This window comes from Microcaecilia unicolor, chromosome 6, assembly GCF_901765095.1.
Source record: "Microcaecilia unicolor chromosome 6, aMicUni1.1, whole genome shotgun sequence".
Lineage (NCBI taxonomy): Eukaryota > Metazoa > Chordata > Amphibia > Gymnophiona > Siphonopidae > Microcaecilia > Microcaecilia unicolor.
The window spans coordinates 193,017,316-193,040,984 of record NC_044036.1 but is presented as its reverse complement, the minus strand read 5'-3'; the positions used below and the strand labels follow the sequence as shown (position 1 = coordinate 193,040,984).

The window sequence follows — 23,669 nt, the reverse complement described above, 5'->3', positions numbered from 1 at the left end:
CTCTCTCCCTGCCCCTTCCATCCACATCTGCCCTCTATCTCTGCCCCTTCCATGATCCATCCACCATCTGCCCGTCTGCCTTCTCTCTCTCCCCCATCCATCCACTGTCTGCCCTTTCTCTCTGCCCCTTCAATCCACAATTTGACCTCCCTCTCCCATCCATCCAGGGTTTGCCCTCCCTCTCGCTACCCCATCCAGGATCTGCCCCTCTCTCCGCCCCTTTTTCAGTCCCCAGTTCCAGCCCCACTATCCCACCAGTCCCCCATTTCAGCCCCAGCCCTTTTCTCCCACCAGTCCCGAGCTTCAGCCCCCCAGCCACTTCTCCCTATCCCGTTTCAGCCTCCAGTCCCAGTACTAGCCCCCTTATCCCACCTACCCTCCTTTTCAGCCCCCAGTTCCAGCCCCCTTCATCCACATGCCTTGTATTAGGGCCCCCTTTTCAGAACCATTCTCCCACCTGACCCACACATGGCCCCCATTTTCCCATATGGCCCCTTCTCAGACCCCAGTGCCTGCCCCCTTCTCCCATCCGAGAACCCCCTCCCCAGTTCCCTTCTCCCATCCAAGAACCCCAGTCCCCTCCCCACCCGTCCCCTTCTCACATCCGAGAACTCCCTCCTCAGTCCCCTTCTCCCATCCAAGAACTCCAGTCCCCTCCCCACCCGTCCCCTTTAACCATCCAAGAACCCCCTCCCCACCCCCTTCTCCCATCCGTGAACCCCCTCCCCACCTCGGTCCCCTTCTCCCATCCAAGAGCCCCAGTCCCCTCCCCACCCATCCCCTTCTCACATCCGAGAACTCCCTCCTCAGTCCCCTTCTCCCATCCAAGAACCCCAGTCCCCTCCCCACCCGTCCCCTTCAACCATCCAAGAACCCTCTCCCCACCCCCTTCTCCCATCCGTGAACCCCCTCCCCACCTCAGCTTTAGAAATGTTAAGTAGTAGTCTCCTTCCCATTTGAGAACCCCCTCCCCACCCTTCCCCCACCTGAGAACCCCCACCCCACACACCCTTCTCCCATCTGAGTCCCCCCCCCCCCCCAACCTACCTACTAGCTTTGTTCTCCTGCCGCCCACCACCTTCACTGGCTTTAAAAAAAGAATTTGGAAGCGCCAGAGGGACAGGCAGTGCCTCGTGTCTGCCCTCCCTGCTACTAAAAATGTCTTCGACGTCATCATTGGGCCTTCTCACATTGAGTCCCGCCTACCCTCGCGGTAATTGGAAGTTACCTCAGAGAAGGGCGGGACTCAATGTGAGAAGGCCCAATGACGACGTCGAAGACATTTTTAATAGCAGGGAGGGCAGACACGAGGCGCTGCCTGTCCCTCTGGCGCTTCCAAATTCTTTTTTTAAAGGTAGGACAGGGTGGGAGCAGCGGGTGCAGGGCACCCCCCACCCGCTGACAGCCGGGGCGGACCGCCCCCACCACTCCGCCGTCGCGCGCCATCCGAGGGAGGGAGGACTGGAACTCGGGTGATCGGGGCGGGGCGACCTTAGGCACGCCGCGCGGGGCCCCCCTGAGCGCGGGGCCCTATGCGGCCGCCTCGGTCGCCTCACCTTAAGACCGGCCCTGCTAAAAACAATAGGTGTGAATGTGTATTTTCCAAAACTCCTGTGGAGGTTCAGAAACATTTACACCTACTGTTAAATATGCACAAATTTCCCAGGTTACTTTGAGGGGCATAATTGAACACGAACACCCATCTTCATGGGCGTCTATGTCCGAGAACGGGTACGTGAAGGGGCAGGACAGACCATACTTTCGAAAAAAATGGGTGCCCATCTTTTTTTTCGATAATACGGTTTGTGCCCGGCAAATGCATCGGATTTGTGCGGATTTGAGCTGGGCGGTTTCGTTTTTCAGCAATAATGGAAACCGAAGGTACCCAGCTCAAAAACGAACAAATCCAAGGCATTGGGTCATGGGAGGGGCCAGGATTCGTAGTGCTTTGGTCTCCCTCACATGCCAGGACACCAACCGGGCACCCTAGGGGGCACGTGTAACAATTAAAAAAAAAGTTAAATACCTCCCAAGTCCATAGGTCCCATCCCTTGGGTACTGAGCCCCCCAAATCCCCCTGCCCACAACTCTACACCATTACCAGAGCCCTTATGGGTGAAGGAAGGCACCTACATGTGGGTACAGTGGGTTTTGGGGGCGGTTTGGAGGGCTCCCATTTACCACCACAAGTGTAACAGGTAGGGGGGGTGGGCCTGGGTCCACCTGGGTGAAGTCCACTGCACCCAGTAACAACTGCTCCAGGGACCTGCATACTGCTGTGATGGAGTTGGGTATGGCATTTGAGGCTGGCATACAGGCTGGGAAAAAAGTTGTTTTTTTATGGTGGGAGGGGGTTAGTGACCACTGGGGGAGTCAGGGGTGGTCATCCCCGATTCCCTCCGGTAGTCATCTGGTCATTTAGGGCACTTTTTTGGGACTTGTTCGTGAAAAAAAGGGTAAATAAATGACCCAAATTTACGCTAAAAACGCCTTTCTTTTTTCGATTATCGGCCGAAGGTGCCCATCTCTCGGCCGATAAACACGCCCCAGTCCCGCCTTCACCACGCCTCCAACATGCCCCCATCAACTTTGCCCGTTTCCACGACAGATTGCAGTTGAAGACGCCCAAAATCGGCTTTCGATTATACCGATTTGGGCGCCTTTGCTAGATGGGTGCCCATCTCCCGATTTGGGTCGAAATCTGGACGCCCATCACTTTCGAAAATAAGGCTGTTTATGTACCTATGAATGTGTTTTTTTTTTAAGTTTGTGCATCAGTCCATAAGTATTGTCATACTGGGAAAGACCAAAGGTCCATCAAGCCCAGCATCCTGTTTTCAACAGTGGCCAATCCAGGTCACAAATACCTGGCAAGATCCCCAAAAAGTTCTATACATTTTATGCTGCTTATCCTAGAAATAAGCAGTGGATTTTCCCCAAGTAAATTTAATAGTGGTCTATGGACTTTTCCTTTAGGAAGCTGTCCAGACTTTTTTAAACCCTGCTAAGCTAACCACCTTTACCACATTCTCTGGCAACAAATTCCAGAGTTTAATTAACGTCGAGTGAAGAAACATTTTCTCCGAGTCGTATTAAATTTACTACTTTGTAGCTTCAGCGCATGTCCCCTAGTCCTAGTATTTATGGAAAGAGTAAACAAATGATTCACGTTCATATCTCCCCTCAGCCGTCTTTTCTCCAAGCTGAAGAGCCCTAGCCGCTTTAGCCTTTCCTCATAGGGAAGTTGTCCCATCTCCTTTATCATTTTCGTTGCCCTTCTCTGTACCTTTTCTAATTCCACTATATATTTTTTTGAGATGCATTGACCAGAATTGAACACAATATTTGAGGTGCGGTCGCACCATGGACCGATACAAAGGCATTATAGTCCAAACTCTGCACCAATCCCAACCCCTAGTATGCTTCCACTTAGGTTAATAAAAAAAATTAAAAAAAACAGCACCACGGGCCTTTAAAAATGGAACAGTTCTTTAATGAATGAGCCTTGACAAAAAGACCCGACACGGGCCGTGTTTCGGTGACTAGCACCTGCGTCAGGGGTCCCCACATCTCATATAGTAAAAGCTACAAAGCACCAAGGCACTTTCACTTTCTGTATCCAAATGGATACAGAAAGTGAAAGTGCCTTGGTGCTTTGTAGCTTTTACTATATGAGACGTGGGGACCCCTGACGCAGGTGCTAGTCACCGAAACACGGCCCGTGTCGGGTCTTTTTGTCAAGGCTCATTCATTAAAGAACTGTGTTCCATTTTTAAAGGCCCGTGGTGCTGTTTTTTTTGTTTGGACTTTAGTTTGTACTTCGTTCCCTCTCTTTTGTTATATCCACTTAGGTTAATGAAATTTATGTGCATAACTTTGGCTATCTGTGCCTGTAGAACAGTGTTTTGCCAGGAAGGCAATTGTTAAAGACATTTTCATGGTAAAAACTGCCCACAGGCAGGGTTGAGTCAGGGGAGGAAATAACCTACCTAATTTTGACTGGAAAAAGTACCAGAAAAGAAAAGAGGTACTAATCACTGGAGCTACTGTTCCCTGAGGTAAGAATTTTGAGTTTCCCTTTGAAAATGTTATACAAAGTAAGTCACCTGGGCACTTAAAAAAAAAAATCCTCCTAAACATTGGGCTATTCAGGAAGCTCAAGACACACCAGGGATAATAATCAGCTGCGGCAGTTATCGTTTGATTTAAATTCTGTACCAAAATATCCAGATGCTGGCTGATGCTGAACATCTTGCCTGCTGCCACTTATCTGGTACTGGTGATTTTTGGACCAGTATCCAGTTAAGTAACCAGAAAAAGGGCCGTTTACTAAGGCATGCTAGTGTTTTTAACGTGCCTACAGTTAGCGTGTGCACTAACCGTGTAGGCGCCTATAGGGATATTGTAGGAACGTACACGGTTAACACGCGGGGTTAACATGGTTAACGCAAGTTAAAAACGCTAATGCGCCTATAACGCAGTGTAGTAAACAGGGCCCAAAGTTAGGAAAAAGGCTGTCCTGTCCTAACTTTTCTGGGCAGTTACCTTGTTAGAAGACTCAAAATTGCTGCCGAGTATGTGGAAACTCCATCCAGGCTGTGCCCCAAGACTGCCCTGGCATGACTACCAAGGTGCAGAAAACAAAAAGAAGCCTTCAAAATCAGGACACAATTCCTTTAATAATACGACTTGAGAAACAATCTTCCAATGGTGACCCAGTGCCTGCATCAGGGGTCAAAATCGATGTGACATCTAATGGATTCAATGTGCAGCAATGGAACTTATTCCCATGCACATTACTCAGTGCGTTCAGAGCTAACACTGTCCCCTTTGTTCAATCGATCAATTTTGACCCCGGCACAGGTGGTGGGTCACCATTGGAAGATTCTTTCTCAAGTCATATCATTAAAGGAATTGTGTCCTGATTTTGAAGGCTCTTGGTGGTTTTTTTTTTTGTTTTCTGGTCCTTACTTTGTACCTTGGACCCTCTATGTGCTTGTTTGTGGACTAATACCAAGGAGGTCTTGTCCAGACATTTAGCAGCAGCATCTGGATAGTGCCACTGAAAATCCAAATATAGACCCCCATGACTGGGAGCTGCTCCTGCCCAGGTAAAGTAGATACAACTAGTGAGGCAAAAGGCACCAGAAAAGAGCAGTGAGTCCAAAAAGTGGTGAAGTATTTTCATTTTGTATTTAAGGATGCATTTTTTGCTTAAGTACATAAGTATTGCCATACTGGGACAGACCAAACGTCCATCAAGCCTAGCATCCTGTTTCCAACAGTGGACAATCCAGGTCACAAGTACCTGGCAAGATCCCAAAACAGTACAATACATTTTATGCTGCTTATCCTAGAAATAAGCAGTGGATTGATTTTCTCCAAGTTCATTTTAATAATGGTCTATAGACTTTTCCTTTAGGAAGCCGTCCAAACCTTTTTTAAACCCCGCTAAGCTAATTGCTTTTACTACATTCTTTGGCAATGGATTCCAGAATTTAATTACACATTGAGTGAAGAAAGATTTTCTACGATTCGTTTTAAATTTACTACTTTGTAACTTCATTGCACGTCCCCTAGTCCTAGTATTTTTGGAAAGAGTAAACAAGCGATTTACATCTACTCGTTCCACTCTACTCATTATTTTATAGACCTCTATCATATCTCCCCTTAGCCATCTTTTCTCCAAGCTGAAGAGCCCTAGCCACTTTAGCCTTTCCTCATAGGGAAATTGTCCCATCCCCTTTATCATTTTCGTCGCCCTTCTCTGTACCTTTTCTAATTCCACTATATCTTTTTTAAGATGCAGCGACAAGAACTGAACACAATATTCAAGGTGCGGTTGCACTATGGAGCGATACAAGGCATTATAACATCCTCATTTTTGTTTTCTATTCCTTTCCTAATAATACCTAATATTCTATTTGCTTTCTTCTCTGCCAACGCACACTGAGCAGATGGTTTCAACGTCAACAATGATGCATACATCCCTTTCCTTGTCAGTGACTCCTAATGTGGAACCTTGCATTATGTAGCTATAATTCAGGTTTCTCTTTCCCACATGCATCTCTTTGCACTTGCTCACATTAAACATCATCTGCCATTTAGATGCCCAGCCTCCCAGTCTAGTAAGGTCCTCTTGCGATTATTTTTGTTTTTATTTTTGGCAGCCTCTCTTTTATTATGTTTGTTTATATGGAAGATCTTACACACCATGCAGTTCCTTGAAAATTTCCTTTCAGATAAGGATATGGTATATTTTTGGAATACAGAATATCTTTGGTTTCTCATATGATTTCTGTTTTTAGTTTTGAAGCCTGTCGGATAACCTTTCATGTCTGACCATTACTTATTCCCCAGAGAGGCTCCTCCGTTCTATCAGGTAATAAGGACCATATGATAGACTTAAAAGGAACAATGACGTATAAAGGGGGACCACACCCCATCCCATTTAAAGTGCACTGATGCTCAGCAAACAAGCATTCAATATCACAGATACACCAGAGCTTAGTTGGCCATTTAATCAAGGATGGAGTAGAGACCATCTTCCAATGACTCGCCAAATTTAATCGAGCAGCATTTAAAGGCATGTTTCACTAGTTTCCCCTGGCTCTGAGTCAAAACCCAAGGAGTTTTATTAAAAAGATAAATGTTGAACAGCCCTCCAGTAAGTTTTAGGTTTCTTAATGCTCCATGGAGCAGGGGTGACCTTGTCAGTATTTTGTTTGCAGAGCAGAAGAGATCTCACCTGCTGTATAGAAGATTAATCCTCTTTACCCTCACTAAGAAAGTCCACCAGCATCTTCTTTATCACCACAATACATGGGATAACAGGGAACCAGACCACTGAAAGGGCGCCAGAACACTTTCATTCATCTTTATCTTTTTATAACCATACATTCCACACCACGTTTGTGCATGAGGAACGAGTTTTGAGCACTTTGATCTCTCGCTGCTTCCCTGCCTAGATGAACCCCAATACATTCCCATTCTATCCATAATAGCTCAACATGAGAAGACAGCCCTCAGCAGGTGTAGGATGCTGCCAGGCAGAAAGCCTCCAAAGGAGGGTCACCCTCTGGGGAGTGATTAGCAGTCACATTTTCAAAAGACAAGGGCGCCCATCTTCTGACACAAATTGGGAGATGGGCGTCCTTCTCCCAGGGTCGCCCAAATCGGTATAATCGAAAGCCGATTTTGGGCATCCTCAACTGCTTTCTGACGCGGGGATGACCAAAGTTCCCGGGGGCGTGTTGGAAGCATAGCGAAGGCGGGACCAGGGCGTGCTTAAGAGATGGGCGTCCTCGGCCGATAATGGAAAAAAGAAGGGCGTCCCTGATGAACATTTGGCCGACTTGGTCCATTTTTTCTTGTGACCAAGCCTCAAAAAGGTGCCCGAACTGACCAGATGACCACCAGAGGGAATCGGGGATGAGCTCCCCTTACTCCCCCAGTGGTCACCAGCCGCCTCCCACCCTAAAAAAAACAACTTTATAAACATTTTTTGCCAGCCTCAAGCTCCATCACAACAGTATGCAGGTCCCTGGAGCAGTTTTAGTGGGTACTGCAGTGCACTTCAGACAGGCGGACCCAGGCCCATCCCCCCTTACCTGTTACACTTGTGGTGGTAAATGTGAGCCCTTCAAAACCCATCAGAAACCCACTGTACCCACATGTAGGTGTCCCCCTTCACCCTTTAGGGCTATGGTAGTGGTATACAGTTGTGGGGAGTGGATTTTGGGGGGGGGGGGGGGGGTTGGGGGGGCTCAGCACCGAAGGTAAGGGAGCTATGCACCTGGGAGCAATTTCTGAAGTCCACTGCAGTGCCCCCTAAGGTGCCCGGTTGGTGTCCTGCAATGTCAGGGGGACCAGTGCACTATGAATGCTGGCTCCTCCCACGACCAAATGACTTGGATTTGGTTGTTTTTGAGATGGGCGTCCTCGGTTTCCATTATCGCCGAAAACCAGGAACTACCATCTCAACATTTAGGTTGACCATCTCTAAGGTCGACCTAAATGTTGAGATTTGGGTGTCCCCGACCGTATTATCAAAACGAAAGATGGACGCCCATCTTGTTTCGATAATACGACGGAGCCGTCCTGTGAGGACGGCCCCAGGAAAACTTGGGCGACCCGTACGATTATGCCCCTCCACGTAGATCATCAATGCTGGTCACAGAGGAAGTTGTGTGAGAGGCAGTATGTTGTAGTTAACAGTGCATCTGTCCTGTTGGCTTTTTTGGTAATTGAATGTACTGTGAACTCGGTCTCCTCTTTACTAAGAGCAGAGTATGGGATATAGCTGGGTTCTGGTTTATTATGCTTTGACTCAAGATTTTGTGTTTACACTGAACTGATACATTTTTAGATTATATGTTTTGGTACTTCTATACTATTGTCTATTGTGTGTTTTGATTTCTCTGTAAACTGTGTTGGGTTATAAGACACCCAATCAAGCAAGAGTAGAGGCTGACCAAACGATGAGTCCAACGCTGGAGACAGTGCTTAAAAGATGCTTTATTAGTTGCTTGGACAAAAGTCCTTTGGGGAACGCTGGTTTGTCCACTATTCTCAATTGGGCAGATGCCTTTGGGCAGCTTTGTTTGCTCTGAATACTCTGAATACTAATGTGACCCCTGAAGCAGGCATTTGTGATGCCGAAACACAGACTGTGTTGGGTCCTTTTGTCCAAGCAACTAATAAACGTCTTTTAAGCACTGTCTCCAACACTGGATTCGCTCATTGGTCAGCCTCTACTCTTGCTTGATTGGATGTTTTGACGTAGAGGTTCTTCCTGTTTTGCTGTTCCTGCTCCGGTTTATAAGACACAGTACAACACATACAACATTGAACTAGCATATAACACAACATGTAACACGAAAATAGCATTACATATAACCTTCTAGTGGTACATTGCTATGCTGACAGATAATTACCGTTACAGAAAGTAGAAGGAAGCTGTGCAGAGTCCTTCCATCCTACACACTTGAGAGTTCTCCTGAATGTTCCTCGACTGAGGATCTGCAAGTTACACACGATAACTACAGGGCAGGCTCTCATAAGCTGTCCCAGGGTAGGGGCCCTGTAGGGGAACGGAGGTTCTATGGGAGTCTCTCTTTTATACACCTTCATAGCCAAATTCTTCATGATATCAAAAAGCATGAGAAGGAATGATTCCTCCACATTGACATCTCACCTTGAAAACCTGTAGCTCCTCCAGCAGCAGTTCCTCCATGTTCTGCCAGCTCTCCTTGGGCACTGAAATCACTTTCAAGACTGTTCCAATGTCTGTGTAAATATAATTATAAAGATCGGGCTTGTGAGAAGGAGCACACTTGGTGTACAGCACAACCAGGTCTTGTTTTCCAAGTACACAAATTCTACAAATTAATCTGGCTCTTAAGGTTTAATGATTTTTATTCAGGATCAATCAAATCCAACACCAAACAGCTAAACAAAAACATTGAGCGATTACATAACAATAACCATGCACAGCATAATAATAAGCTGTTTTTCCTTGTCTGTGCTCACCTCGCCCTCTGGTGGCCAGAACCGCTGGCTGCTATGGACTGTCACGCGTTCCAGATTTTACCCTAGTCCGGTCCGGATCTTCCGGGCTGCCAGACTTGCTTTTCTTGTTTGTGCCTGAACAGCACCCGTAGTTGCCTTGTGATTCCTGCAGCTAAACTTCAGCTGCTGATGGGCTTTATTAACCACCTGGAAACTTCTGTGTTTGCCTTTGCATTGTCTAAGGTCCCTGGTATGTTGGTGTGCTTGTTGCACTTTTACCTAGTCTGGTTTCTTGTCCGGTTCTAGTTAGTCTGTGTGTAGTTTAGCTTAGGTTATTGCTTATTCCCTAGTCTTGTTTCTGGTCTGTATTCCTTGTCTAGCCCCTGTTTGTCTGTGTTTCTTTTTTAGTGGCTGCGTGGCAGCTTTTAGTTCTGACTCTTATCTGTCAGTGCCTTTGTTCCCTTTTTCAGTGGCTGCTTGGCAGCTTTCAGGTCCTGTCCTTTAGCTTGTCCATTTCATGCCTTGCGTAGTATTGTCTGTCTGTGAGTCATAGCCCAGTTTCCTGCCTTGCTGCCCATATATATTCCTTTCCCCTCTGACCCTCAGTCCCTGTTCAGCCTAGTTGGTATCCAGTTCCTGCCCTGTCCGGTAAGTCCTGCCGGCCGCCTGGACCCAGGGGCTTAACTCCTGGGGAAGGGCGGTCAAGTGCAGGTGAAGTCTAGCTGTTTCTGTCAGAGTTCTGCCTTGTCTCTGGTGTGGGGTGGTTTTGCCTGCCACTGCCGCTCCTCGGCAGTGGCCCAAGGGCTCACGAACCTAGTTTCTGCCTTGAAAGCCTAACATAAGCAAAAACATTGTACAGCAAAGAACTGGATAATTTATGATCCCATTTTTTTGTTTTGTGAGAAAACTGTCGCACCCTCCTCCCCACTACCCTAGTTTCCTTTCACATTATCTATTATAGGCAAGATCACCCCTCTCCCCCCAACCCTACTGGAACCCATATTTTAAACTTACACGACGATGACCTGGTGATAACCCCAGGCCAATATTCCCAATCCACCCTCCCCTACCCAGGTAGAGAACCCCTCCCAAACAACCCTAATATAACAGTACCAACTTAGGAAACACTCTGAAACTTGATCAATACTGCGCTTCTTGCTTAATCTGTCTCTTAAATAGGAAAGATAACTTTCAAAGAGATCCAGCCAGTTGGCTAAGTACTTCTTGAGTTAGACTGTGTTGGTACATGCTTATAGCTGGATTATAAAGAGCGGCAGGTTGAACTTACATTTTTAGCGATCACAGCTGCCAGATAAAGTAAAACACCGATGGCAGTTCTTCACTTTTTTAAATATATTTGGGAGTGCTGACAATTTACGAGTAAGTGGAGACCATGTAGCAGCATTTATGTGTAAGTTAGGTCTGCTGTTTCCAGATCTAACTGATACACTGAAGTTACGCAGATAAGCTAAATTTTGCCACTCTCTGTATAACTTTTTGGTTGGCCTCCAGTGTACCCCAAACCCTGCCTTCTAGTTATCACATTACTTTTATGGGGTCAATGTTCAAATGGGATTTTTTTAATTGGGTAGGAAGATTCTACTCAGCTAAATCCCGATGGCTGGCTTTGCCGCTGATATACAGAGCAACTTAACCGGATAGTGCTACTGAATATCAGACTGATGTGACATTATTGGGTTAGTGCTGGATCAGTCTGGAGGCAGAGTTGGCCCAATTGGCAGCAATATTCAATCTGCTAAGTATGGCGGTTATATCAAGAAGAAAGTGATACTGTTTTGAGCCTGGTTCTTGGAGAAGAGTTTGAGGGGTAATTTCACTTCCCCTCTCGGGTATTGAAATTCATCTCAAAATACCAAAAATGGAACATTGGACTTCATGTATTTTGGCCTACGTTGTACATGCAGTTTTAGAAACATGTCACTTACACGTGTGTTCGGTAACATGTACACATAGAGGTAACAAAAGCTATTGCTTATATTTGTAAATGCCACTATTTACACATTCAAAGCCCTGTGCGATGCAGTGTCTTTTGCATGAAAAATGGAGATTCCTGCAGGATGTGCCAAATACATGTAGTTTACGAATGGCTTTGTGTTCAGTAAGCCTATTGCAAAATACAGTGCTAATTTTGAATACCCAACATGGATGTTCCTACTTAGACTCACATGACCTATTCAAACTTTGGCTTAGTGCCTTTAGTGAATATGATCTTTGTCTCTGATGATAGGAACTTCCGAGTAAGAGTTTAAATACCATTTCGGTAATTAGCAACAAAGCCCACAGCAAATGTCTAATGATGGCATCTTGTCATACTTCTTGATTCTTCTATACTTCCTGTGTGGTTTACCTATCAATTCTCCTTCTCCTTCATGCATGTACTTGGCCTATTTCTTCCTGTTCAACAAGTCTACTTGGCCTCCTACTTTCCCCCCACCAGTCTATTTGGCTCAGTTTTTACCACACCCCACTTCATCTGCCTGGTCTATCACTTTCTCCTATCTCTTTGACCCCATCACTTTCCATATCTGCCTCACCCACTGTTTCCCATCACTCTCTGTTGTGTACTTGACCCACCACTTCCTCATAGTCATTTATGTCTAAATATTTAGTACTTAACCTTAGAACATGTTTAATAAAAACTGTTTGTCTCAATAGGGCCAAGCCTATGTAACATGAAATCCTATAGCTTCTTCTCTCTATCTTCTCTCTCCCAGACAGGTCTCACCTGTGCCAAGGAAAAGGACATCATACTGCCCATCGGCAGCAGTGACTCTGTCCACAGCAATCTGTGTAAAGATGTAATCCACATTAGTTTTGAGGAAGATTGGCCGATGGCCCAAGGGCACCACGGGGTTGTACATCAGTGGGTGGTTGCGGGCAAACTGGATCACCTCATCTGGAAAATTCTTGGTGGACTCAAAGCTGCCAAAGGTTTTGCTGGGGCACTGATAGAAGAACAGGAAGGATGTCAGATATACCACTTAGTAAAGATGCTACAAAGTCATTACTTAAGCATTAATGTTAAATAGCTAGGGTTGTGCCATCTGTTATAGATGTAGAGACCCATAAGGTTTTACCTTGGTTTAATAGCAGAGACTTCTGGTGGCTCTATGAGAGTTTTGTACTGTGACCTGCAATTTCTAGAGCAAGTGTTTGGGGACTGGGGCTCCAGATCAGTGAGGTAATGATAGGAGGAGACCCTTTTTAGAGGGAAACTGGGACGGGTATAAAAATCTAGCCCTGTCTTTGGTTTCCTGGCCATTGTGCCTTAAAGTAAGGGAAGAGTTATTGGCTGGCTCAGTCATTGTACCTGGAGGGACAGAAAAACAGTGAGAGGCGACAGGGGTTGCTTAGGGTTCTGCATTTCCTTGGAAGAAATTATGGCGCTTGGAAGTACAAGAGAGCAGCAGGGTGCCACTGGTTCTGGAAAGGAGAGGATACAGTGGTCATCCTTTGGATTTGAACAAGGAAGGCCAGACAGTTACATCTATGACCACATCTGGGTTCAGTTCAGCTCTGGGAGGTAGTCAAAAGTCTTTTGGGGCTTGGAGAGTCCTGGGAAAATTAAATGACTGTGTCTGATGTTATTTTGCTTTCTGCCTTTACTGCTGCTAACATTGTGAGTCTGTCCTTTTTGCTTGTCTGGACTGAGTTACTGAGTGCTAGTGCAGAGAGAAGAATGTGGTTTAATTTGTCAATGCTGCTCCCCCCCCGGTTATATTAGTCCCAACCAGGATCCACAATACAGTATCCAGCAAGAATAACACTGCAACCTCCCTGAAGTTGTGCCAGTAGCCTGCCAAGCAATGTAAAATAACTGAGAAAACCACTCCAGACTTCCCAGGGGTTACACTATACATAGGCCGTGAGAATAAAACCCTTGTCTAATGGGCAGTCATAGGTATTTAGTACATATAGAGGGGCATAATCGAACGCGAATGTGCATCTCCATGGGTGTCTATCTCCATGGGCATCTATCTCCGAGGACGGGTCCACGAAGGGGCGGGCCGGACCGTATATTCGAAAAAGATGGGCGTCCATATTTTGTTTCGATAATACGGTTGGTGCCGGGCAAATGCATCGTATTTGGGCAGATTTGAGCTGGGCGGTATCGGTTTTCAGCGATAATGGAAACCGAACGTGCCTAGCTCAAAAACAAACAACTCCAAGGCATTTGGTCGTGGGAGGGGCCAGGATTCATAGTGCACTGGTCCCCCTCACATGCCAGGACACCAACCGGGCACCCTAGGGGGCACTTGTAACAATTAAAAAAAAAAAAAAATTAAAATACCTCCCAAGTCCATAGCTCCCTTACCTTGGGTGCTGAGCCCCCCAAATCCCCCCCCCAAAAAAACCCACTCCCCAGAACTCTACACCATTACCATAGCACTTATGGGTGAAGGGGGGCACCTAGATGTGGGTACAGTGGGTTTTGGGGGCGGTTTGCAGTGGACTTCAGCCAGGTGGACCCAGGGCCATCCCCCCCCCCCTACCTGTTACACTTGTGCTGGTAAATGGGAGCATTTACCAGCACAAGTGTAACAGGTAGGGGGGGGGGGGATGGCCCTGGGTCCACCTGGCTGAAGTCCACTGCACCCACTAACAACTGCTCCAGGTACCTGTATACTGCTGTGATGGAGCTGGGTATGACATTTGAGGCTGGCATACAGGCTGGAAAAAAAAGGTTTTTAAAGTTCTTTTTTTTTGGTGGGAGGGGGTAGTGATCACTGGGGAAGTCAGGGGAGGTCATCCTCAATTCCCTCCGGTGGTCATTTGGGCAGTTGGGGCACTTTTTGGGGACTTGTTTGTGAAAAAAAAGGGTCCAAAAAAGTGGCCCAAATTCTCGCTTCTACCGCCCTTCTTTTTTCCATTATCGGCCGAGCGCGCCCATCTCTCCTCGGCCGATAAACACGCCCCAGTCCCGCCTTCACCACGCCTCCGACACGCCCCTGTCAACTTTGTCCATTCCCGCGACAGACTGCAGTTGGAGGCGCCCAAAATCGGCTTTCGATTATACCGATTTGGGCGCCCTTGAGAGAAAGGCGCCCATCTCCTGATTTGGGTCGAAATATGGGCGTCTTTCTCTTTCAAAAATAGGCCTGATAGTCATTTTTTAGCTCCGTACCAGTGGGCCTGCTAATGAATTCGCAAAAGGAAACTGCCCTGGTTTTGTGTTTCTTTGTTAATTCCATGAATTGCACTGTCCTACAGGTGACAGGGTCTGTGTCCCTCTGCCAGTCCTCAAGCTGAAAGGATGTGTGTTCATGAACTAATCCCCTCTAAGCAGAGAAAGTTTATGACTTCTGGTTTAATCATTCCGGATGGAAGAGAGGACAATCACAAATCCAGAATTTGGCTTCTTGGATTCAGAAACTTACCATGCCTGGGCGTGGATATGGCATTCGGCCTTGATAGGACACCCACTGGTAGTTTGGTCCTTCCTTGTGGGCAAAGGGTCCCAGGAAGGCTCTGCGGATGTTGTTCATGGTATAAAGACAGACAGCCGAGCCTTTGAACACCGTGCTGCAGAAGTAAAGGACACAGTGTGACTCAGGGATAGGAAGGGAGAACGACAGAATCAGGAGGTCAATTCTTAAAGCACCCTTAGTTAACCAGCTTGATTCACAGGGGTAAAAATTGCCCTGCACAGAGCTGCTAAATATAGCAACTTATGGCCTAATTTTACAAGTGACTTGACTGTGAACAGCAGCATTTTAAATGCTCATGGAGATGCTGATAACATCATCCCAGCATATATATGCATAAAAGCAAATACTAGAAAAGCACAGAAGTTAGTGGAGGCAGAATCAGCACTTACGCAGTATCTTATAACATACAGGCCCCAGTGGAGAACACGCTTTGGGGGAACATAAGAACATAGGAGTAGCCATACTGGGTCAGACCAATGGTCCATCTAGCCCAGTATCCTGTTTTCCAAACAGTGGCCAAGCCAGGTCACAAGTACCCGGCAGAAACCCAAATCATGGCATTCCGTACTATAAATCCCAGGGCGCTTCCCATGTCTGTCTCAATAGCACGCTATGGACTTTTCTTCCAGGAATTTGTCCAAACCTTTTTTAAACCCAAATACGACAATCACTGTTACCACCTCCTCCAGCAAAGATTTCCAGAGCTTAACTATTCATTGAGTGAAAAAATATTTCCTCCTATTTGTTTTAAAGGTATTTCCATGTAACTTCCTCAAGTGTACTTTTGGAATGAGGAAAAAATTGATTTACCTCAACTTGTTCTACGTCACTCAGGATTTTGTAGACCTCAATCATATCTCCCCTCATCTGTCTCTTTTCCAAGCTGAGGAGCCCTAACCTCTTTAGCCCTTCCTCATATGAGAGGAGTTCCATTCCCTTTATCATTTTGGTCGCTCTTCAATCAATCAATCAATCAGTTGTATTGTATTATGTGACATCTATTTATAGCGGATTACAAAAAGAACTGCACATTAGAAGGAATTTACAATTCTCGATATACAGATACAAGAATAAAACATAACACTATATAAATGGTTATTCAATATAATAAGCTCATCTAAGCTTCTATCGTCATCTCAAAAATAAGCAGGTTTTAAGTACCTTACAAAAAAAGACTGTAAGAAGAGATTTTATGAATCTGAACTGGGATTTTAGTGCTTTGATAAATGGACACTCCCAGACAGAACTATATTTTACATTTTTCATGGACAGAAAGTCAACAGTTAACCTTTGGGCACTTCTTAGATTTGGAGATGTAACCTATGGAACTTTGTAAGTCTAAGTGCTTTGAAAATGAGCCCCATAGCTTATTAGTTGGAAATAATAACAATCGTGTAATATTTTGTGGACCAAGATCATAAAAGCATTTAAAAACCAATAAACCTGTGATTCCATCTTAAGCCATTGCAACTTACTTAATAGGGGAGAAGCTTCACAAAAGGTTCTCTCTCTAAACATCAGTCTATGATCCTGACTTTGAATCAGGGATAGGCACTTCTCCATTCAAGGTCTGGGGGAGAAAGGGGGAAGGGGGAGATACCTGGGACATTTTGAAGGAATGGAGGATGGTGAATTTCAACCTTTACCATCTCAAACATCAATGGGAGAAGCCAAATTCTCACTTCCTTGTCTATTACATTAGTAATACGACCAAAGATGATAAACAGTACAAGGAGGGAAATTTCTGAGATTAGATAAACTTTTTTTTTTAATTCCTTCTACCCTTAATACAGTTTCAATCCGGTATAAGATAGGAAGGGAAGAGAAAGTGCAATAACATATAAAGACACTGGGCATGGGTCTGGTCAGAAGATATAGAGGAAGTGTTTACAAAGGATGATATGTCTCCAAAACTGGGACCCTGCAGGAAACATACATAAGGCATACCTGACGTGCTACCAGAGGGTTAGAGCTGGTTTATGGGAAGGAGAGAGGGAGTGTGAAGTGGAAGTGATAGTGATTGAAAGGGTGCACACATGTTGGTAGAATATCCTAAGCCAAGAGAATATTGGACAGGCGTTTTGGAGGAAATTCAGGGGACCATCCAGATTCAATTGCAGTGGACGTATAGTTTGCAGTCAAATACTGAGAAATGTCAAACTGTTGGAAGAACAATTGCTTTCGCCAGAGAAACAGTTGCTCAAGAAGGGAATTTAATGCTTTTGGATTATAAAAGAAATCCCCCCCCCCCCCCCAAAAAAAAAAAAAAAAAAATATGTGGGGTAGAAAATATGAGAGAGATGGTTCAATGGGAGTTAACAGGTGGGCAAAAGCATTCTGGAGATCTGTCCAGGCTAAGTTGCAATGCTGGGTGAAGAGAGATACCTTGGGACCCAGTTACCTTTTTGCTTGGTAATAGCCAATACCTGACTTTCCCATAGAACAGCGGCAACTGGTCAACCATGCGTTACATGCTGCAAGGCTTACTTTAGCTTCTGAGCGGAGATGTGAAAACTCTCCCTTTATGCTTAAGTGGTTGGGGAAGCTGTGGGGTATATTTCTGACATGGAAAAACTCAGGGTAGAATAGCGAAGGTGGCTGTCTAAATGGGAGAAAATATGGAGCCCATTCCTGGAGCAGAAGAGGAATGGGAACAGAACCAGGCTCTTCAAAGAATAGACCAAAGACGTCCAATGAAGTCTTCACTCAATAACATAGGCGTAGTTTGACTGTTTCATTTGGGGGGGGGGGGCAAAGAATGGGCGGAGCATATTAGCATACATTTGCATATATACATATGCAAATGAATATGCTAATGTGGAGGAAGGAATTGAATTTACAGGCAAAATATCACAGATGCACATTTCAAAAAGCTGACACATTTCAATTAATAAATTATGAATAAAATACTTTTATCTACCTTTGTTGTCTGATCATTTAGTTTTTCTATTTGCTTTGGTCCCAGTGTCTTCTGTTTTATTCAGTGTCTTCTTTCCAGTAGGCTTCCCTCTGCTCCCCACCCCTCGCAATCCCATCCATCTCTTGCTCCTTCCCTCTGCTCCCCACCCCTCGCAGTCCCATCCATCTCTTGCTCCTTCCCTCTGCTTCCCACCCCACCCAGTCCCATCCATCTCTTGCTCCTTCCTTCTGCTCCCCACCCCTCCCAGTCCCATCCATCTGTTGCTCCTTCCCTCTGCTCCCCACCCCTCGCAGTCCCATCCATCTGTTGCTCCTTCCCTCTGCTCCCCACCCCTCGCAGTCCCATCCATCTCTTGCTCCTTCCTTCTGCTTCCCACCCCTCCCAGTCCCATTCATCTCCTGCTCCTTCCCTCTGCTTCCCACCCCTCCCAGTCCCATTCATCTCCTGCTCCTTCCCTCTGCTTCCCACCCCTCCCAGTCCCATCCATCTCTTGCTCCTTCCCTCTGCTCCCCACCCCTCCCAGTCCCATCCATCTTCCCTCTGCTCCCCCCCCCCCCACGAGGTCCAAGATGGTGACTCCGTTTACCCCCTCTCTTCCTTTCTCCCTCCCTCCGGTGCAGGCAACAGTCTTCAGCTTTTTCAGCGTTCCTGGCGGGAACAGGAACTTGAAGAGAAGGCTTCGGGGCAGAGCCAAAGGCAGCGTGTACATTGCTACCGCTGCCAGGAACGCTGGAAAAGACTGCTGCCTGCGGCGGAGGGAGGGAGGGAGGAAGAGAGAGGGGTAGACGGACACGCTCCTCTCCGTCCGCTACTCCGCTTGGCTTCCCTGCCCTCTCTGTCTGCGTCCCGCCTTCCTCTGACGTCAGAGGAAGGCGGGACGCAGACAGAGAGAGCAGGGAAGCCAAGCGGATGGAGAGGAGCGCGTGCGTGCATGTGGGTTTTTTTTTTAACTAATGGCGCGGCGGCGCCTTATCGTCGTTTGGGGAGGCATTGCCCCCCCTCGCCCCCCCCAGTCTACGCCTATGCTCAATAAACTTAACTTCAAACATTGGACGTTGTGAGGAATATGAGGGTGAGAGGGAGAATGAAAGCACATGGAGGAATGAGGAGGCTCGAGAGGGAGGGAGACTGGGTAGAGAAAGGAAGGAGTCTTTTCCCCTGGGGGATTGGAGAAAAGGAAAAGACTACAATTCCCAGCAGCCCCTGAGTAGGGCCCATGGTAGAAACAGGGACTTCAATCCCCAACAGCTCCCAGGGGAGGTCAGGAGAAGGGCAAGAGAAGGGAGTTGGAAAAACCTGTCCCAGAGAGCCAGGATGAGGGAAGGAGTTCTGAACCTGCCCAATCAAGCAAATGGAGAGCAGCTGAGCAATGGGTGTTGGGAGGAACTAGAGCAAGAGTAGCCGATGGAGATTGCTGCTCTGACTAAACTGAAAGGAAAGGAGGTGAAACAGGAGAGGGCTGCTCGGGAGGAGAGCCTGGTAGAAGAAGGGAAAAGGTGGCTATCCCACAAGGGGAGCTGAGAGAGCAGGTTTACCACGGAAGGGTCATGCGGGTGGTGGTCAGAGTATAATGTTGGCCTGGTTGTGGGGGGGGGGGACCCTTGCCACTCTCCCTAGGTTGATTTCTTTTGAAAGGGAGAGAGGAGGAGTGGTGGTTTTGGGCATAACTGCTATACATGAACTGCTGGGAGTTTGACCCCTTTCTGAACTGCTGTGTTTGGGGCATTGTTTTGATAACTGCTGACATGAACTGCTGGGGAGGGTTTGAACCCTTTCTGGAGCTACCATGTTTGGAGAATTACTTTGCATACCTGCTATACATGAACTGCTGGGAGTTTGAGCCCTTTTTGAGCTACTTTGAAGAATTGCTTTGCATAACTGCTTTATATGAACTGCTGAGATTTTGGAACCTTTTGGCTTTTTTGTGTTTTGAATACTATGCTGTTGAACTGCTATGCTTCTTGAGAAATGCTGTGGTGGGAACTACCTTTGGAGAAGCAGTTGACACAAAGGGATTACAATAAAGTATAAAGATCTGACCTTGTGGATTGCCATGTGCTCTTTAGCAGTGGATTACAGCACACAGCTCAGCTAAAGGGCCTGGTGCAGGAGACTTTTCCAAGAGTTTCCTGGTGGTGGAGACCTTACAACGTCTTCGGTCTGTTCTTTGAAGAGCCTGGTTCTGTTCCCACTCCTCTTCTGCTCCTGAAATTATCTGTGGGACTTTGTTGTTCTTCTCCACCTCAGTGGTTTTGCTGCCCATTCCTGGAGGCCACTTGTAATGATTATTGAATACTGCATAGGCCTGGTTAATTCAGCGCCCTTTCCAAATTTTTTTTGGCAGCAAGATTGGGATTTTTGAGATAATGTGAAGGGTGGAGGGAGTTGTGGGTTTTTCCCTGTTTCTTTTGACAGGTGGGAGGTAGAGACAATGAGTGACAATTACTGGTTTCTTTTTACATAAGCGAACTTATAATAATAATAAAAATGATAATATTCTGACATTTTTGTTTTGTGGGGTTTACAGAAAATCTTGGAAAACAGAGGGTCTTGGTGTTTTAGGACTGCAGAACTTAGGTTGTGTCATTTTAATGAGTTTTTGTTTTCAATTTTTATTGTACACATACATGTGACAATGTTATAAGTCTCTTCAGGTATACAGAATTTTTCTTCACGCTACATGGTTATATGGGACAATCTAGCCCTCTATGAAAGGGACTCATTCACACTTCTGTACAACAGACCTACAGTATTGAGATAGGGCTTTGTAACAGAGTGGACACCCGGGAGGGAGTGGAAAACATGAAAAAGGATCTGCGGAAGCTAGAAGAATGGTCTAAGGTTTGGCAATTAAAATTTAATGCAAAGAAATGCGAAGTGATGCACTTAGGGAGTAGAAATCCACGGGAGACGTATGTGTTAGGCAGTGAGAGTCTGATATGTACAGACAGGGAGAGGGATCTTGGGATGATAGTATCTGAGGATCTGAAGGCGACGAAACAGTGTGACAAGGCGGTGGCCGTAGCCAGAAGGTTGCTAGGCTGTACAGAGAGAGGTGTGACCAGCAGAAGAAAAGAGGTTTTAATGCCCCTGTATAAGTCGTTGGTGAGGCCCCACCTGGAGTATTGTGTTCAGTTTTGGAGGCCGTATCTTGCTAAGGATGTAAAAAGAATTGAAGCGGTGCAAAGAAAAGCTACGAGAATGGTATGGAATTTGAATTACAAGACGTATGAGGAGAGACTTGCTGACCTGAACATGTATACCCTGGAGGAAAGGAGAAAACAGGGGTGATATGATACAGATGTTCAAATATTTGAAAGGTATTAATCCGCAAATGAACCTTTTCTGTAGATGGGAAGGCGGTAGAACTAGAGGACATAAAATGAGATTGAAGGGGGGCAGACTCAAGAAAAATGTCAGGACGTATTTTTTCACGGAGAGAGTGGTGGATACTTGGAATGCCCTCCCGAGGGAGGTGGTGGAGATGAAAACGGTAACGGAATTCAAACATGCGTGGGATAAACATAAAGGAATCCTGTTCAGAAGCTTAGCGGAGATTGGGTGGCAGAGCCGGTGGTGGGAGGCGGGGCTAGTGCTGGGCAGACTTCTACGGTCTGTGCCCTGAAAATGGCAGATACAAATCAAGGTCAGGTATACACATAAAGTAGCACATATGAGTTTATCTTGTTGGGCAGACTGGATGGACCGTGCAGATCTTTTTCTGCCGTCATCTACTAAGTTACTATTGTTACTATGTAAAACCCAGCCTCTGCTTGTTTGTCAGTTTGCAAAATATATAAATAACATAGTGACGGCAGATAAAGACTTGAACGGTCCATCCAGTCTGCCCAATAGTCACATTCATTCTCAATTCTAGATTAAATCAACAATGAACGTGATTTTATATACTTGATCATGGTCTGCCTTTGGTATTTCTGGGACATAGACCATAGAAGTCTGCCCAGCTCTGTCCTTATGTTCCAACTTCTGGAGTTGCCGTCAAAGCCCACTCCAGCCTATCTGAATCAATCTTGTCATTTGCGGGACATAGGCCATAAAAGTTTGCTCGGCACTGTCTTCACGTTCCAGATTACTGGAGTTTCCGTTGAAGCTCTCTCCCAACTCATCCAAAACCGGATCGCTATATGTGGCACTCCGACCGTACAAACCAGCCCAGCATCGGCCTTAGTTGATATAGCCAGAGCGTGGGGCCTTGAGCATCTGCACATGCTCAAGGCCTGCCAGGTCCTCCCCCTTAAAACTTCCTGTTTTGGAGAGGGTGGGAGCAGGCAGGCCTTGAGAGTATATGTGTTTGTGTGTGTGTGTGTGTGTGGTGGTGGTGGTGGTGGTGGTGGTGTGGGGGGAAGGAGGGGTAAGTGAAAGCCATGAAACCATGTTCTAAAGAGGAGAGTAGTATAAGGAGCCACCCTGGACAGGAAGCTCTGCAGTGGCCTCACCTGGATGAAGAGAAGACAGCGTAGAGAAGAGGGTTGCGTCGATCTCTGGTCTGCAGAAGGAAGACATCCCCTGGGGAGAAGAGAGTGCCCCAAAACTATCAGTCATTAAACAATCATTGGTTATTAGAGTAGGCACTTTAACAAGGAATTACAGCAGTCACCCAGACCCATCATTTTTCCTCATTCCTAAACTGCATGATCTGGTTTGGCCTTGAGCAAATCACTTACCTGTATATACTCAAATACAAACCTCTCCGACAGCTGGCGTGTGGTATTGACCATGCCTGCTAGATGTCGTAGCTGGCCAGAGCATTTTTGCAAATCCTGCAAATCCCAACTTACATAAGACGCACTCCCCTTTTAAAATGTGGAAAACCCGTTTATGTTTTAGTCCTGCCCTGGTTCCACCCAAACCATACCCTTTTGCCATATGCATGTAATGGTGATTGAGATGTTTATATCTGTACTTTGTAAAATCGGGTTTTTATACATTTTTGTGGTGGATTTAAACATCTAAACCACAAATAGGGTCTCTGTCCTCCAGCGTTCCTTTCCCATGCCTGAGCACAAGACTCTATGAGAATCTAATTCCTAAAATACTGGTATGGCCATTGCACAAACATTCAGTCTTCCTGGGAAGAAGGGGGCATAAAATGAAGGTGAAAGGGGATAGATTCAGGAGTCATCTAAGGAAATATTTCTTTATGAAAAGGGTAGTAGATGTATAGAACGGCCTTCTCAGTGGAGGTGGTAGAGACTGTATCCAGGAGTGTGCTGGTAAATTTTTAACAACAGGCTCTTTCTCCAGACGTAGCCAGCTCTGCAGTTGGAAGGGTCAGCGATGGCCGGGGGGGGGGGGGGGGGGGGGGAGCAACACTTGCCTCTCTCTCCTCCCTCCCTTCGTATGGGCACGCTAGGCATACCTTTGCTGGCAGCCAATAAATGGACTGCCACCACTCCCAACGTCTTGCTCTGAGCAGCATGCTGGAACTTCTCTCACATGCTTGAGAAGTCCCAGTCTGCTGCCCAGAGCTGGAAACAAGGAGTGGGGAGCAGCAGTAGTCTATTTACTTGGCTGGCAGGGCTCAGCATCCCCACTAGCAAAGTAAAAGAAAATTCAGCAGGGGGCCCAAGCCCACATTTTGGGAGCCAGTTGTTAAAGTAGCCATGGAGGGCCCTACTTTAACAACCGCTCCCAAAATTCTTAAAAACGTAACAACTGGCTCTTGCGAGCCTGTGAGAGCCTGCTCCAGCACACCACTGACTGTATCCAAATTCAAGAAAGCATGGGACAAGCACATAGGATCTCTAAGGGAGAGGAAGGGATTGTAA

The 23,669-nt window shown here is 46.4% G+C and overlaps 1 protein-coding gene across 1 annotated transcript in view; it reads right to left on the bottom strand.

Annotated features, from left to right (window-relative positions):
• Positions 1 to 23,669, bottom strand: part of SEMA3B (semaphorin 3B) — a 229,508-nt gene that overhangs the window by 29,888 nt on the left and 175,951 nt on the right. The window contains 4 exon segments of the mRNA XM_030205932.1: positions 9,197 to 9,288; positions 12,257 to 12,476; positions 14,910 to 15,054; positions 22,338 to 22,407. Coding sequence (XP_030061792.1) covers positions 9,197 to 9,288; positions 12,257 to 12,476; positions 14,910 to 15,054; positions 22,338 to 22,407 — 527 coding nt within the window.